The sequence below is a fragment of the Callithrix jacchus genome, chromosome 16 (assembly GCF_049354715.1).
Source record: "Callithrix jacchus isolate 240 chromosome 16, calJac240_pri, whole genome shotgun sequence".
Classification (NCBI taxonomy): Eukaryota; Metazoa; Chordata; class Mammalia; order Primates; family Cebidae; genus Callithrix; species Callithrix jacchus.
The window spans coordinates 62,683,770-62,701,198 of NC_133517.1; the positions used below are offsets into that span (position 1 = coordinate 62,683,770).

The 17,429-nt window shown below is 45.6% G+C and overlaps 1 protein-coding gene across 8 annotated transcripts in view; it reads left to right on the forward strand.

Moving 5' to 3' along the window:
• ZFAT (zinc finger and AT-hook domain containing) overlaps positions 1 to 17,429 on the forward strand; it is a 220,046-nt gene that overhangs the window by 27,355 nt on the left and 175,262 nt on the right. Inside the window, exon 3 of one of the 8 annotated variants that reach the window (XM_078353139.1) lies at positions 10,295 to 10,311. The exons of 6 other annotated variants lie outside the window; for them this stretch is intronic. Coding sequence is in view for 1 of the 2 variants with exons in the window: in XM_035277374.3 (XP_035133265.1) it covers positions 17,344 to 17,368 (25 nt within the window). In the remaining variant the exon portion in view is untranslated. Of the gene's footprint in view, positions 1 to 1,603; positions 17,369 to 17,429 lie in introns of those variants that run through there. One more of the 8 variants, XM_035277374.3, reaches the window with a different exon arrangement.

The following is a 17,429-nucleotide window of genomic DNA, read 5'->3' on the forward strand; positions in this document are numbered from 1 at the left end:
CTGCCCACACCTGCCACACTCACCAAGTATCTCATTGCAGTGAATGAAACTTTTGTGCCAAGAATGCCTTTTCCCCACATAGTCTAAATCTAAATCTATCTCGCTACTGGGTTAAACCAGTTTCCTCTCTTCTCTCCTTTTTTGGGTCATTTTATCAATCGGACATATGTTTATTATGTAAAGGAAGGGAGAAGCATAAGACATAGACACATCCCTACTCTACCCAGTCAAACATGTAATCAGTATCAAAGAGAAATACCAGGAACCAGACCTGGCGTGTCCCTGTGGTATGGGCAGCCCTGGCCTCGATCTTGGCCTTGAATGAATATTTGGCATCAATCAGTTGACTTGTGTAGGCCAAAGCTGTCGGGGTTTTACAATGTATCTGGCTTTACAGTTTATCTGGCTGGGGGCTCCTCCCAAGATCCATAAGTCTTCCTCCCCCAAGAGGGAAATATTATTTTGTCCCTTGCTATCTCTTTATTTCTAACATCCACCTAAGTGTTTTTTTAAATTTAATTTTTCTTGGATTATACGTGTAATCTCTATTGTGGAAGATCTGAGAAACTCAGAGAAAATCTCTAAACCAGAAAAATCACACTAATCGTCATTCATCTACTCAAGCCAGGCAGTGGTATGGGGTGTTAGGGAGCTGAGTGGATGGGCAGGAGGTGCTGGGTTCTCCTCTCTTCCTTTCAGTGTCCCTCCCTCTCTCTCACAGTCTGTCTCTGTATTTTTCAGATCAGTTTCCTTGGCTTTTCCCCTGTAAGTTAACAACTTTCCCCTAGTCACCCAAGTGGAAAGCCTTTTATCAGAAATTGCAAATTGGCAACCTGCAGGTTAGACCCAACCTGCAGACTTGCTTTGTTTGGTCTGCTGAGGTTTTTTTTTTTTCCTTTCCCAGAAAAGTCTCATTTGATGACCAGTGCTTAAAATCAGGAGATTCCTTTGGGAGGCTGAGGCGGGTGGATCACGAGGTTAAGAGATCGAGACCATCCTGGTCAACATGGTGAAACCCTGTCTCTACTAAAAATACAAAAAATTAGCTGGGCATGATGGCGCGTGCCTGTAATCCCAGCTACTCAGGAGGCTGAGGCAGGAGAATTGCCTGAACCCAGGAGGCGGAGGTTGTGGTGAGCCGAGATCATGCCATTGCACTCCAGCCTGGGTAACAAGAGCGAAACTCCGTCTCAAAAAAAAAAAAAAAAAAAAAAATTAGGAGATTCCAAATACAGACTCAGTATTTGGGCCTCTGTTGGCTAGACCTGGGAGGCAGCTGCCCCATCAGATAGGGCAGGCTTCCTAAGTGCCCCGCCCCCTGTCTCCAGGCCTCCAGGATGGGTCTCCTGCTCGTGGGCTGGGGTGGGGGCAGGAGCTTCTTACATTAATTCCTGGCCACGTGCTGGTCTGTGGGGGGCTGTCATAGGAGCCGCAGCAGCTCTCAGTGCGCCTGCCCTGCCTTTAAGCTGTCCTCTCTCCACACTCTAGACTCCTCCGGCAGGAGAGGCTCTTGGTTCTGTCCCCACTGGCTGCGTGGCTTCCACTCCCTTCCTTCCTCCAGTTGTCTGACCACTTCCTGGAGTAGTTCCGCTTCCCCTTTTCTGACAAACCTCTCCTAGGTGCCTCACCCACAGGGATCTCTGCCTTCTCCACTGACGGTCCTGCGGCATGTGGTTAGTATGTTCATATGTAGATGTGCACACATACGACCTGCTTTCCTACCTAAGTTTTAAGCTGCTTGTGACTCATCAAGTAGCTATGGAACCACACGGGCCTGTATTTGATTCTTAGGCAAGTTATAGCTTTCTCATCTGTAACATGGTATAATCGTATCTTTGTGCCTGACATATTAGCAGAACTACTGTGTACAGCTGCACAGGTTACACACCATACAAGGAAGCCATTTCTTTCTTTATTTTGTATCCTTTGTGCCCCCAAGGGAGCGACTTCTAAGGAGCTCATTTCTTGTAGTAAATTTGTATGTTTATTATGAGTTTTCCACAAATGGCTGTAAAGTGTTTTGTTCCAACAAACTCAATATGTTATGACCATTTACTGACAGGGGGTGCTAGTGTCTTAAGGAACGGTGCGTTTGTCCAGTTCTCACAGAGGTGCCTTAAGGGCTAGCAGCCACCCAGCTTGTCCGGATCGAATGTGAGACAGAGTGAGAAAGCCTCTGGTACTCAGGAAATGTTTATCTCCTCTCCCCTTAAAGCAGGGTTGGCATGCTGGCATAGAAGTGAGCTCAGAAGCGGGGCTTGCGGCCTGAGTATGGATGGCCTTCAGAGTGGGGAAACGGGGCCTTACAGGGGAAGGGGCTGGGGTTGGGAGCCAGGCTTTTCCCAGTTCACATCCACCTGCCCAGTTATATGGAAATGTTACTGAACTTCATTGATTTAAAGACTTACATTTTACTTTATTTATTTGTTTATTAGTTTTTGAGCACTCTATCATCCACAATGGAGTACGGTGGTGCGATCTTCTCTCATTGCAACCTCTGCCTCCCAGGCTCAAGCGATCCTCCCACCTAAGCCTCTCAAGTAGCTGGGACCACAGACAGGTGCCACTACACCCAGCTAATTTTTTGTGTTTTTGGTAGAAACAGGGTTTTGACATGTACCTCAGATGGTCTCGAACTCCTGAGCTCAAGCGATCTGCCTGCCTCAGCCTCCCAAAGTGCTGGGATTACAGGCGTGAGCCACCATGCCCGGCCCGACTTAGATTTTAGTGTCTCTGAGAGCAGAAGGCAGCTTACAGTTGGTGTGATGAGAAACCAGTGTGTCGGAGTCAATTTGGCAGCATTTTTGTCTTTTTTAGTGGTATGTAAAATATCCATGCTCCCTATAGTAGATGTTATCTTAGATTTGAGGAAATACAATCATAAAACCTATTTCATAGGATCGTTGTGAGAATTAAGGAGGCTTCATATGAGCCTCTGGGGGTGCCAGCTCATGGTGAGAGTTTAATTTAACCTTCCTTCTCATCGGCTTCTTCCTCTTTCGGTGCCATGGTTTCTGTTACAGGAGGTTTTCCCTAAGTATGATGATGGGAATGAAGTTGATGACATACTTTATTCGTGATTAAAAGTTCTGCAAGATAAGCTAAATGGAAGAAAAATGTTTCTTCTAAACTGGACTCTCTTTTCCTGAATGTGAAATGAAAGATATTTTAAACTGTACTCAGCTGCATGTATGAGACTTTATTCATTAAGTTGGATGTGCTTTATGTTGTTAAAATGTTTCCATTCCTGTTGGGAAGCTGCTGGCCCTTGTGAAATTAATAACCTAAGGGCAAATGAAAAACAGGAAAACCAAAATATAACTCAGAAAGAATTTGCCACCCTACTCATCTCCTCATAAGATAGAGAATTTAATAGGATCTTAGTTTTGGCTGTTGGACTCTCTCTAAAGTTAATAAATCCAAGTAAAAGATAGTTGCAAAGCAGAAAGGTTGATTTATACTAATCAAGGAGAAGAAGCAAGAGGTTTTTAAACCAGAGCTTTTACACAGAGTAATGTAATAGTCTCATAATGTAGTGTTTTGTCTTCTTGAGGGCATTGATAAATGGGTAATCATTTTGTAGCAATCAGACCGTGCAGCACTGACTGAGTGTCTAGTGTGCCAGTAGCACGTCGCTGTGGGGAAGCTGGCATTGGGCTGGTGAGGCTCTCACTGCAGGTGATGAGTACTGGTGGTATGGAAGGCAGTGGGTGAAGGTGTGGCAAAAGCCAGCACTTCACACCCGACATTTCCCCACCAACTGGCATGGAGGGTACTGGGCAGAGGTGTGGGGTCCACAGCCAGCCCTTCAGACCCCAATCCTCCTTGCCAGCTGGTATAGAAGGTACTGGGCAGAGGTGTGGGGTCCACAGCCAGTCCTTCAGACCCCAAACCTCCCCACCAGCACTCAGAGATGGGCATATGAACTGGCTGCATCCTGGGAGCTGCTTCTCGCTACCTTTCTGAGCTTTATGTATCTTACAGGGGGTTGCTATTGGATGGGATCCTGGATAAGCCACCTAGCAGCGTACATGATCTCAGAGTTATTATTTGTTCCAGAAGATCCAGACTCTTTTTGTTTGCCACAGTTATTTTTAAAATATGTATTTTGAAATAATTATATTTTCACAGGAAGTTATAAAGATAATACAAAAGTCTCATATACCCTTTACTCAGTTTATTCAAAAGCGGTTACATTTTTTAAAATTTTGGTGAAATACACATAACACAAAATTTACCATTTTAACCATTTTTAGGTATACAGTTTAGTGGCATTAGGTACGTTACTGTTGTTATGTAAACATCACCATTGTTCATTGCTAGAACGTTTCTTCATTATCCCAACCTAATGATTACATCTGATGTAACTATCATACCACATAAAACCAATAAATTGGTGCGGGTGCAGTGTGTGTGTATAGTTTGAGTCCATTGTTATTATGTGTAGATTTGTGTCGTTACCTTTGCAGTCAAGATGCAGCACTGTTTGTTGTCACTTGATCTGTGAGAGTGAAGTATAGAAAGCTTCTTACCATATATATCCCTTTACTTTCCTTATTTTTTTTAAAGGTACTCAAATATGTTAAATTTTATTGTTTCTCAACACACACATTTATTTGTACTGAAAATTGTAAAAATAGCACAAAGTTTCGTTTTATTATAATCCAAGTTTTTGAAAGCCAGAAAATCTGATTATTATGCTCTAGCCAAACTACACAGTGCTTTTTTTACATTCTTTCCCCACAAGTGACTTTGCTTCAAATTCTTTTTTTTTTTTTTTTGTAAGACAGAGTCTGGCTCTGTTCTGTTGCCTAGACTGGAGTGCAGTCTCAGCTCACTGCCACCTCCGCCTCCCGGGTTCAAGTGATTCTCCTGCCTCAGCCCCCGAAGTAGCTGGGACTACAGGTGTGCACCACCTCACCTGGCTAATTTTGTTCTATTTTTAGTAGAAATGGGGTTTCCCCATGTTGGCCAGGCTGGTCCCGAACTCCTGGTCTCAGGTGATCCCCCCCTGCCTCGGCCTCCCAAAGTGTTGGGATTATAGGCGTGAGCCATTGTGCCCAGCCTGCTTCAAATTCTTGATGTTGGGTTTCCTGTCACTGACTTTAGGTTCCTAAAATACATGGGAAAATTTATGTCCTTTTGGTGCTTTTTTAGGTCAAATCAGTGAATAGTGTTAAAATATACTGAGGTTATTCAAATACATTCAAATGACACAGATCACTTATAAATAATTGGTATCATGGTAGGAAGAAAAACATTCAAGAAGAAAAAACACATCACAGACTTCATTATCAAAATTTTTGGCATATAGTCTATTCTAGCTATATATCCTGCTATGTAAAATTACCAGCAAGAAGGAAAAGCACAAGAATAAGGTTCATGGCTGAGGTGACTTGGTGTCATAATCCCCGATTCCAGCGTTCTTGGAAGCATCCTGTCTGTTGAACATGTAGAAATGACAGCAGCATTGGAATGGTTCACATCTTCATTCATTCTGAAGTCCCTTAAGCCCAGTGTTTCTTAGTATTCTTTCAAGCCTAGGAACTGTGCTGAGTAATGGCTGTCTCAGTTTTGCCATTCTCTCTCTGCACAGATAGCAGTATTTTTACTCCTCTTCTCTTGTAGAGCAAGTCATCTCTGATTTCTTTGAGGATCGTTGCTCTTGTATCGTATTGTTGGGGTGAACCTGTGTTAGAAGGGAAGGGAATTTAGTACCAGGGTTGAGAGTCAAGTTATGAAGGTTCTTTATCAATGTTTCAGAGCAGAAGTTATGAGAGGACTCCCTTCCTCATTCATGGTATAATTGTTGTAAATATTTCTTCTGTGTTCATTGAGAGCCACCTCCCACAGAGATAGATGTTTTGTTTCAATTGTCAAACATAATTTAGAACACTTAAGAGGAAAGCCTGGTGTATTTACCCGTGTGTGTGTGTGTATATACACAAACTTTAAATTATTTATTTACCCATGTATATATATATGTGTATATATATATATATATATACATACACACACACACTTTAAGTTCTGGGGGACATGTGCAGAACATGCAGGTTTGTTACATAGGTATACATGTGCCATGGTGGTTTGCTGCATCCATCACCCCGTCATCTAAATTAGATATTTCTCCTAATGGTATCCCTCCCCTCGCCCCCGACTCCCTGCTATCCCTCCCCTAGGCCCCACCCCCTTGACAGGCTCTGGTGTGTGACATTCCTCTCCCTGTGTCCATGTGTTCTCATTGTTCCACACCCACTTATGAGTGAGAACATGTGGTGTTTGGTTTTCTGTTCTTGTGTCAGTTTGCTGAGAGTGGTGGCTTCCAGTTTCATCCATGTCCCTGCAAGGACATGAACTCATCCTTTTTTATGGCTGCATAATATTCCATAGTGTACATGTGCCACATTTTTTTAATCCAGTCTATCATTGACGGGCATTTGAGTTGGTTCCAAGTCTGCTATTGTGAACAGTGCCACAATAAACATACCTATGCATGTGTCTTTCTAATAGAATGATTTATAATCCTTTGGGCATATACCCAGTAATGGGATTGCTGGGTCAAATGGAATTTCTATTTCTAGGTCCTTGAGGAATTGCGACACTGTCTTCCACAATGGTTGAACTAATTTACACTCCCACCAACAGTGTAAAAGTGTTCCTATTTCTCTACGACCTCTCCAGCATCTGTTGTCTCCAGATTTTTTAAATGGTTGCCGTTCTAACTGGTATGAGATTTTACCCGTATTTTTATATGTCCCTGTTTTCTTTTTGATGTTCTAAGATTTATCGTTTTGATATTTTCTTCCCGTTTAAGGAACTTCCTTTAGTCATTCTTTTAGGTTATATCTACTGGTGACAAATTATGCTAGTTTGCTTCCTCTGAGAATGTCTTGGTTTTTACCCTCCATTCCTGAAGGACATTTTCACTGGACATGGAATTTTAGATGGACCGTTCTTTTCTTTCAGCATTTGGAAAATGTGCTGCTTGCTTCTGCCTTCCATTGTATTTGATGATAAATCTGCTGTCATTCACACAGTTTTTCTCTACAGACTTTTTTTCTTGCTACTTTTAGATTGTTTTCTTTGTCTTTAGTTTTCAGAAGTTTGATTATGATGTGTTTTGGCATGGATTTCTCTTTTTAAAAATTTTACTTTAAGTCGTGGGATACATGTGCAGAATATGCAGGTTTGTTACATAGGTATATGTAAACCCTCGTGGTTTGCTGTATCTGTTAACCCATCATCTATGTTTTAAGCCCCCGCATGCATTAGGTAGTTGTCCTAATTCTCTCCTTTCCCCTCCCCCGCAACCCCCTGACAGGCCCCAGTGTGTGATGCTCCCCTCCCCGTGTCCATGTGTTCTCATTGTTCAACTCTCACTTCTGAATGAGAACATGTGGTGTTTGGTTTCTGTTCCTGTGTGAGTTTGCTGAGAATGATGGCTTCCATCTTCATCCACGTCCTTGCAAAGGACATGAACTCATCCTTTTTTATGGTTCCACTTGGCATGCATGGATTTCTTTGGTTTATCTTGTCTGGGGTTTGCTCAGCTTCTTGAATTAGTGGATTTATATCTTTTGTCAAATCTGGGAAGTTTTCAGCTGTGATTTCTTTGAAAACTTTCCCAGTTCTACTCTCTTTTTCTTCTTTTGGGACTCATGTCACAAATGTTAATCTTTTGTTGTAGTCCGACAGGTCCTTGGGGCTGTTCTTTTCATTTTCATTCCTTTTCTCTGTTACTTTTTGTCCTTTTCATTCTGCTTTGAGCCCATCTATTGAAGGTTTTGTTCTTGCTGTATTTTTCTGTTCTAAAATTTTTATTTGGGTTTTCTTTTCATTTCTGATTTCTTTGCTGAGACACAGTGTTTTTTCACTTGTCATAGACAAGTTTTTCCTTGCACGTGAAGGCATTGTTGTGATGGCTACTTTAAGTCCTACTTTAAGGTTAATTCTGACACCTGTGCTCCCCAGTGCTGGTGTCTGTTAATAGTCTTTTCTCATTACTGTTGATATTTTCCTGGTTCTTGGAAAATCATGAGCATTGATTTTCGATCAAATCTTGGGCATTTTAGGTATTATGTTATGAGAGTCTGGATCTGATTTAAATCTTTGGTTTTAGCAGGCTCCATCTGACGCTGCTCTGGTGGGGAAAAAGGGGTACGGCCAGTCGGGGGTGGAAGTTCAGCTTCCCCAGTCAGTCTCTTTGATGCCTGGAGAAAAGTGCACCTCATTACGCGGTGGATGAGGGTGGGAGTTCAGGCTTCCATCTGGGCTGCTGATACCAACCGTAGCTAGGAGGGGCAAGGGTGCCTTAGCACTACCCTCCATGGGGCCTCCAGGAGACTTCAGTGGGTGGCGATAGCTTCATTACTGCTGGATGCTGGTGGAAGTCTTGGCTCTGTACTAGGCCTTCTCTGAAACTAGCCCAGCTGGGAATGGGAGGGGGTGGTCTGTTACCTGCTGGATAGTGTATTCTGAGTTTTTACTTGGGGTCTGTGAGACCCTCCAAATCAACAGTACCAGTTACCTCCTCTGCTGTTCTTCTGTGTCAAGCCCAGCCTACAGGACCTCAGGAGAGGCGGAGGGGGATAGAGGGGCACAGGGTCCTGGGGGACCCCAGTTGGGGAGGTTTGTACAAGGTTTTGCTGCTTATGAGGGTGATATTCTTCCCCCTTCTCCTGTCCATCTGTCTGTGTCTCTGATGCACAGCAAAAGGTCTGGAAGGATACAGGCACCACACTGTGCTCAGTGATGCTCTGACTCTCGGAGGGGCTGGTGGGGGCTGTCTGCATTCTGTAGACTGCTGTTTTGTTTACTGTTACCATGAGCATGTACTCCTATGTACCTTAGGTAATAAACAATAATGGTCATGTTAAAAGCTGGCGTAAGGGCTGGGGGACCCATAATGCCTGAACCCTACCTTGTTCTACTCATCCTACCCTTGAGACTCCCAGCAGGTGGACATACAGAGGACAGCAGCAGGGGGAGGAGATGAGGAGGAGGAGGACGCTCTGCCTTGCGTGCAGGGTGCCAGAACATCCTGAGATCTGGCTGGCTGTGAGCATCCATGATTCCAGCCCAAGACTCAACTGACCCTCCTCACCCCTTTCCTTGTGGGCCTGAAAGTTGGGGAGGGGTCCCTCAGAGCAGTCCAGCTCCAGCTGATCATGTCTGTGGTCCATGGCCAGAGCCGTGGCCACCTTCTGCTGCACCCTGGAACCCTCCCTAAGTGCAAGGGGCTCAGTCTCCCCCTGGGGCCTCTGAACCCATATTCCAGTTCACAGCTGCCTTCTGGGAGGAGTTGGGCCAAAACACCTTTCTTGTCTCAAGGTCCTAGAGCAGGCAGGGATGTCAGAGGTTGCAGATAGGATCTGGCTGTTCTTGGCTGGGAATGTTGGCAAATCAGAGGTCAGAAATGAGGACTTATTCGTACAGTTATTTTAAGATTTTCCTTTGGAATAGTGCAGAGTAGCTGGCTAAAACCTGGCAGATAGTTACTAGAAATTGAATGCTCAAACCCCAAACTTTTGTCATTTTCTTTGTGTGGAATATGTCATTTTCCCTTTGAATTCTTTTGGTAAGGATGAGTGCTCAGTAATCGGGCCTAAAAATGCATCCAAATTATAGCATCTTCATCAGGATTAGCTGACAACATAATTGTGATTGTATTTCAGGGCACAAGATACACTTTTTCATATCCGTCCACTATACAAAACAAAAGTGCCCCCTTTGTTGTTGTGTTGGCGGATCAACAGTTCTTAATATTTGGGGGCCGCGGCCTGACCGGCGCTCTCTCTGCGAGCTTTGGCATTTTGCCATTTATTCACTGCTTTACAAACATCCCCAGTGAGTGCAGTGACCCTCCCCGTGGGAGGCCTGGGAGGCACGCATATGTTCTGTTGAAGAGGGTACACCATGCCCTCTGCTCTGGGCTTTTGGAACAGGCTGCTTTTACATATGAAATTGAAATGCTAGGAGCCACATAGAGCCCAGCTGGGGAGCCTGGCTGTCAGGACCAGCCCTGTGCTCACGACCACTTCTCCCATGGGGAGTTTTGTGGTCCGGTGGGCTCTCTGTGGCCTTATGTTCTTTACTGGTGCTGACCCTGGACAGCCCATGTGGCACTGTGGAGCCCCAGGCCTGGGTCAGGGAGATCTGAATTCTGCTCGACTCTGCACATCCCTGGCTGAGGGGAGGTCAGCCTCTCTCTTTCAACCTCCGTCCTGTATTGTAGATTGGGGATCATGGGCCAGCCAGCTGAGAGGTAGGGGATTGAAGGAGGGAATGTTAGTGGGGGTGGGGTGGGGGGTAGAGCCCATGCCTGGTGTACTCTAGAGTTGGGGATCCCCTCCCGTGACCACCTGTGCAAGTCTGGCTACCGGTCAAGATCCAATGCAAGTGCCTCTTCCCATAACTTCCCAGGCACCTCAGCCAAGGCGTCCCCTTTCCTTTGCTCACAGTCTTCATGATTTGCAGTGTGTGACTCAGCTTCCTCACTAGTTGAACACTTATCATGTGCTAGGCTGGGGACATGGACTTGAATAAGGCACCATCGTTTCCTGAGCAGCTTAGAGCAGATCCTCCTGAACCGTGTTGGATCCGCTGTGTTCTCCTTTACCTTGCTTTTAGTAGGTCTAGCAGTCTTTCGGATTTTTAAATGTTATTTGGACTCATTGTAGAAAATACAGAAGTAATTATTATTATTATTTGAGTCAGAGTCTTTCTCTGTTGCCCAGGCTGGAGTGCAATAGTATGATCTTGGCTCACTGCAACCTCCAACTCCCATGTTCAAGCTATTCTCCTGCCTCAGGCTCCTGAGTAGCTGGGATTACAGGTGCATGTCACCATACCCAGCTAATTCTTTGTATTTTTAGTAGAGACAGAGTTTCATCATGTTGGCTGGGCTGGTTTGGAACTCCTGACCTCGTGATCCATCTGCCTTGGCCTCCCAAAGTGCTGGGATTACTAGCGGAAGTTATTTTTTTTTTAAGTTTCACAGTGAAAATGTTGGTTTATTTTCTTTTAGCCTGGATGGCTCCCCTTCCTTCTATCCATTCATAAATAGTGTCTATCCATGAATAACAAAATTATATTCATATAAAATAGCTGTGTATTCCATTCTTTAAAACTGGTGTTCACTGGGAGCATTTCCCTGTGCCATTCAGTATTCTTTGAAACATGATTTTCAGTGGCTGTATCGTAATTCGTTTTGTGAGTGTCTGGATTTGTCCACTGCTAAGCACTTCAGTTGCTTCTGGGAACTTGATATTATAAATACTCGTGCATTGAATATCTTAGTGCACAATCCCTGCCCTCATCTTGGATGATCACGAAGGCAGGATCTCAAGGAGGAAAACCACTGATCAGGAGTTATGAACGAGTGTCTTTGAGGCTCTTGGCTCCTTTGCCATGGCAGTATTTGTTCATGAGAGCTGCAGACTCCACCCTTGTGTGTGTCTGTGCATGAGTGTCTGTGTGTGCGTGTCTGTGCTGCAGAGCAACTTGGCAGGGAGAAATGGTCTTGGGCATAAGGCTGGTTACGAAAGCCAGGCTCCCTGGAAACCTCTGAGCAGACCTCTGTGGGCGGATGACCCAAAAGAAGCTGCCTTGCAGGCCAGAGAGATGTGGAGGCTTAGGTCACACTGGGCTGCCTCTACACTGCCCTTTTAACACTTTCTGCACACTGTCTCTGCATGCTCTCCTCCCTGCTCAGCAGACCTCTGATTATTCTGTAATTTTAATATAGATGCTGGCTTTTTGCTCAAAGGCTTGGAGGACTGTCAGCTGGTCAAAGTCGTTTGCCCAGTGTAGCCAGTGCATGCTTGGTGGTGGCCATTGTCACCCAGTTGGCCAGAAGATGCTTCCTTTTGTTAGAGCAGACCTTCCACAAGCCTGATGAGGGTGCCTGCTTTCTAAACATCCTTTCCTTGACCTCAGCCACCTTGTGCGACTCTGTGACCATGTGAGGGAAATCTCACTTTCTGAGTGTCTTCCTCATGGCTGGATTCAATGCTTGCCCTCCCCATTCTTGCTGTGTTTTTCAGGAGCAGCCCTTCTTCTCTTCCACCTTCTCCTTAAGGGCTTTCTCTGTCACTAAGAACTGGGTGTTCTGCTTGTTGCTTGCTATGAGCTGAAGGTTTGTTTCCCTGTAAAATTCACAAATCAAAACCTACCCCTGAATGTGATGGTCTAGTAGGTGGGGCCTTTGGGAGATGCTCAGGTCATGAGGATGGGGCCCTTGTGAATGGAATTAGTGTCCTTATAAAAGAAACCCCAAAGAACTACCTTGCCCCTTCCACCATGTGAGGATACAGCCAGAAGGCGCTGGCTATGAACCAGGAAGGAGCCCTCATGCGGCATTGATTCTGCCAGCACTTCTATCTCAGACTTCCCAGACTCCAGAACTGTGAGGATTAAAGTTCTGTTAATAAGCCACCCAGTGTGGCATTTGGTCATAGCTACTTGGATGGACTGAGACAGGGCCTTTGGAAGGATTTGGCTTCTTGACACTTCCATCTTTAGGCTTGATGCTCCTCCTTGGGTGCTGACCCCGTTTCTCTGCCCCACTATACCTGAAGCCTACCCCATCTTGCACTGCCTGCTCCTAGCAGGCATCTGCATGCTGACGTCCCGCCCAAAACCACCTGATCCTGCCCACCAGACTTGTCCTTGCTCCATTAGGGGCACATCTGTCTCCCCTGTCTCTGTTGTTGCTCATGTCTGGTCAGTGATGGTGTCATGCCTGCTTGGCCGACTCCTCTGCAGACCTGTGTCCAGGCCTTCATCTCTGCTCTCATCCCTGGACAGGCTCTTTGGTGTCAGTCCCGCCGTCTTGTGCCGATGCACTCCTTCCTTCTCCTTCCCTCATTCCGCCATGGCCACTTGCTGTCCTCCAGGAGCACCGAGGTGACCAAGGCTAGCCAGATGCTGTTTCCAGTGACCTCACTTTCTAGGGAGAGCCATGTGATGAGGCCATGCAGAGACCAGTGGGTGGACACGCAGGGGAGCGGGCGCAGCTCAGGCATGTGGGGCCTCTCCTTTGGGGCCAGCCCTTGCAGACACGGTTTCTCCTTGCCTTTGCTCTGCTGGTGGACTCCTGGCTCTCTCAGGAGCTGCCAGTGCCTGCTCAGTGACTGTGCTGGGCCTTTGGATCTCTGTCCCTGTGCTGTCAGCAGGCCCACTCATTTCCCTCACTCCTGTCTCTGTGGCACTTGGAGTGTTTCCTGCCTGAGCCTGCAGGTCTCCTGCCCACCCATCCTTCCTGGAGTTTCACTGCCCTGTAGCACTAAGCTCTGGCTGTCCCTTGGCTGAGGAGCCTCTCCTGTTTATGGCAGCCTGTCGAGGTCAGGATCCACTCCACTCTTATGGCCTGCATCATATGGCAGAGCCTTCTGTTATGTGAGAGTCATTTCAGGTCCCCGTGTTTGTCTCTGCCTCCACCTCAGGAGCTCCAGGTCCAGTCTCCCTGCCTGAGAGAGCTGAGCACACAGACACATCTGTCATGCAAATTCATAACAGATGGCCAAGGCTGGTGCCACCCGGGTCCTCAGGCTTCTGGTGGTGTGGAACAGTTGAGCAGCAGTTTATTTCCAGTAGTCTCCAGCACTGTCACATACAAATGCAAAATAGGTTTGTTTATGTCATCTCCAGGCAGTGCTTGGTGTGCCTTTTTCTTTCTTTCTTTCTTTTTAATTGCATTTTAGGTTTTGGGGTACATGTGAAGAACATGCAAGATAGTTGCATAGGTACACATGTGGCAATGTGATTTGCCGCCTTCCTCCCCTTCACCTGGCATCTCTCCCCAGGCTATCTCTCCCCAACTCCCCACCCCCCGCTGTCCCTCCCCTATTCTCCCCAACAGACCCCAGTGTGTAGTGCTCCCCTCCCTGTGTCCATGTGTTCTCATTGTTCAACACCCGCCTATGAGTGAGAACATGCGGTATTTCATTTTCTGTTCTTGTGTCAGTTTGCTGAGAATGATGTTCTCCAGGTTCATCCATGTCCCTACAAACGACACAAACTCATCGTTTTTGATTGCTGCATAATATTCCATGATGTATATATGCCACATTTTCCCTGTCCAAAGGATATGAACAGACACTTTACAAAAGAAGACATACATGAGGCCAACAAACATATGAAAAAATGTTCATCATCACTGGTCATTAGAGAAATGCAAATCAAAACCACATTGAGATACCATCTCACGCCAGTTAGAATGGCAATCATTAAAAAATCTGGAGACAACAGATGCTGGAGAGGATGTGGAGAAATAGGAACACTTTTACACTGCTGGTGGGAGTGTAAATTAGTTCAACCATTGTGGAAGACAGTGTGGCGATTCCTCAAGGACCTAGAAATAGAAATGCCATTTGACCCAGCAATCCCATTACTGGGTATATATTCCAAAGGACTATAAATCGTTCTACTATAAGGACACATGCACATGAATGTTCATTGCAGCACTGTTTACAATAGCAAAGACCTGGAATCAACCCAAATGCCCATCGATGCCTTTGAACTAGGAGACCTCTTGTAATACTCCTGTGGTCCTCAGAAGTTCAGCTCCATTACATGTCACAGAATTCCCATTTTACTGAGAGCACCCTGGGAACCAGGAATACTTAGAGGTATTGGGAAATAATTTCAGTAAAAACCATTACTTGAGATTATTCTGTGACATGTCTGTCTCTCCAGTGAGATGGTGGCCTCCTCTTGTGGCAGGACCTGGGCCTCATGCCCGATTCATCTGTCTCCAGTGCCTGGGTTGGGGCCCACCTGTGGTCACTGCTCAGTGGACCCTGAAATGAACGCATTTGAAGTTGATATGTGCTTTTGGGATTATGCTTTTCTCTGTAATGAGTTTTATTTCTGATGTTGCTGGATGTAGAGTCCTAAGTATTTTAGCTGTAACCTGGAGGACCTCAGCTCTTGGGCTATAACTAAACAAAACTCTTGTCAAATGTAGGTAGGAGAGAATCTGGTCCCTTCCTATTGCCCATGATGACTTGAGCAAGTTGCTTTTCCTCTCTCAGCCTCAGTTTCCTCACCTGTGGACTGGGAATTACAAACCCCTTTCTGCCTAAATCATCAGATTATTGTAGGATTAGCAGGAAGCACACTGAAAACAACTTGGCCTCATATAAAGAAAAATGTGTTGCTCTAATCTCTTCTTGTTTGGGAAGCATGTTGGGTTCCTTAGGTATAAAACATTTCCTGGAAGAAACACTGATTGGCAGTATTCACGAGAGATTTTCATTGATGAAGCAATGTTCTGCTTTGTTAAATTTTGATTTCAGTGTTGCTTGTAGGAAAGAATTCTCTTAGGTTATTACCTCACTGCTAGTTCATGGAGAAAGCCTTTCTGAATCAAGAGAGGGGCTCGCTCCTGGGTCCCCAGTGCCTTGCAAGGACTCCATCTTCACGTCAGCAAGGACGGCTTGGCCTACTTACTGCCTTTCCTCCTAATTTCCTCTTTCTGTTTGGAGAGTTTTACTGTAAAGAGTAGAGAAAGAAATGGGATGGGGGAGTGGGGATCAGGAGATGTTTTTGTTCTAATATGGGAGAATAAGTGTAATTTTTATAGGCCAATGGAAGGATCTAGTACAGAGGGAAGAATTGACCTGAAGAATGATCATCAGAGAGGGAGGGTTCTACACACACAAACCATCATGTGTCCTTTGCCTAGTGACCTTTCCACACAGGGCTGTGCGAGCATCTTCCTGCAGCGTCCCATTGCAGGGAATCAGGGATGCGCTATCTTTAGAGAATTTGAAAGCAATGATGACACAAGTGAAGTGCTGGTCTGCTTCTAGTATCTCCATGAGCCAGCAATTCCAGGCAATATCAGAGATATGATAGCCCTGCTCTGGGGTGGGCCCCTGCCCTCACCCGCACACCTTGTGTCCCTCTCACTGTGCCCACCTTCACATCTGCAGGAGCAAGGAGGGAGACGGCAGAAGACGCAGGTGGGCTGGAAGGGGTGGTAGAGGCAGTTGTTTTCTGGCTGCTTCCAGTGAGATAAGAAGCACGGTCAGCTGTTGAGAGTGAGGAGTGAGAAGAATGAGATACTTGCTCACCATCACCAGGAAGCACAGAGCTTGTGTGATTGCCATGTATCTGTACAGCATCACCAGTCAATGCCGTGGAAGTAGCATATGACTTCCAGACAGTGTTGAGAGTCCCCAGGAGGCTGATGAGGGGATGTCAAGGGGAGCTGGGGGTGGATTGCCAGCCATCCGGCTGCTGGGCGAGAGCACACTGTGGGTGCAGAGCTCTGCCGCGTCAGTGCTGTGCTTTCTGGGTGCCTGCTGGGTTCTTGCTGCTGAGTAGCCATGTCCCCAAAGTTCCTATGGATTCCAGACAGATGACTGCTTCTCTGAGGTCCCAGCTTTCGAGCATTTAGGGACTAGAGTTGGGAATTTAACCTGAGTCTTTTGGCTCCAAAGCCATTGTCCTTTTCAGTGGACAAAGCTACTTCCTTTCAGTCTAGGTGTAAAGATAATAATACAAAGATCTGACTTAATTGTTATTTAATCCTGAATTTAACATTGTTTATATACCTGTCAGTATTTTATCAGTCTAAAAAATGAGTGATTTATTTCTCTCATCACATCTTCCTGCCTAGTATAATGGGATGAACATAATGAACTATTGGTAAATTTTTGAACAATGATGTTTTAAATAGGAATTAAGTGGCTTTAAAAGGCAACAAATTCCCATCCTTTCATTGAAAGGTACTTGACTCTTGAGAAATGCTATTTTGGTTAATTTTTCCTTGCACCTAATTTGAGAGAGTCTAGCATGACTACTTAATGGCCATCCATGTGCAGTTCATTCGTTTCAGGGGTAGGATTTAGTTTTTCAAGTTGCGTATTTGTTTTTCACTTATCCTGGAATCTGGGCTGTTGGGTAGATTTGGGTAACAAGAAGGTTCATATTACACACTATTCAGAAGAACTGAGGTTTGAGATACTGAAGAAAAGGCTGGGCATGGTAGCTTAGCCTATAATCCCAGCACTTTGGGAGGCTGAGGCGGGTGGATCACAAGGTCAGGAGTTCAAGACCAGCCTGGCCAACATTGTGAAACCCTGTTTCTACTAAAAATACAAAAATTAGCTGGGTGTGGTGGCACGCACCGGTAATCCTAGCTACTCTGGAGGTTGAGGCAGGAGAATTGCTTGCACCAGGGAGGCAGAGGTTGCAGTGAGCTGGGACCATGCCACTGCAATCCAGCCTGAGTGACAGAGTGAGACTCTATCAAAAAAAAAAAAAAAAGAAAAAAAAAGGAAGAAACAGATACTGAAGAAAGAACTTTCCAGCCCCTGGAACTCCCTGAAGATGGAAGTGGTGGCCTACTGTGGAGGTGACTGCCAGAGGGACACAATCTGGTAGAGGCTGGTGATGGCTCAGAAGGGGCAGCTTTC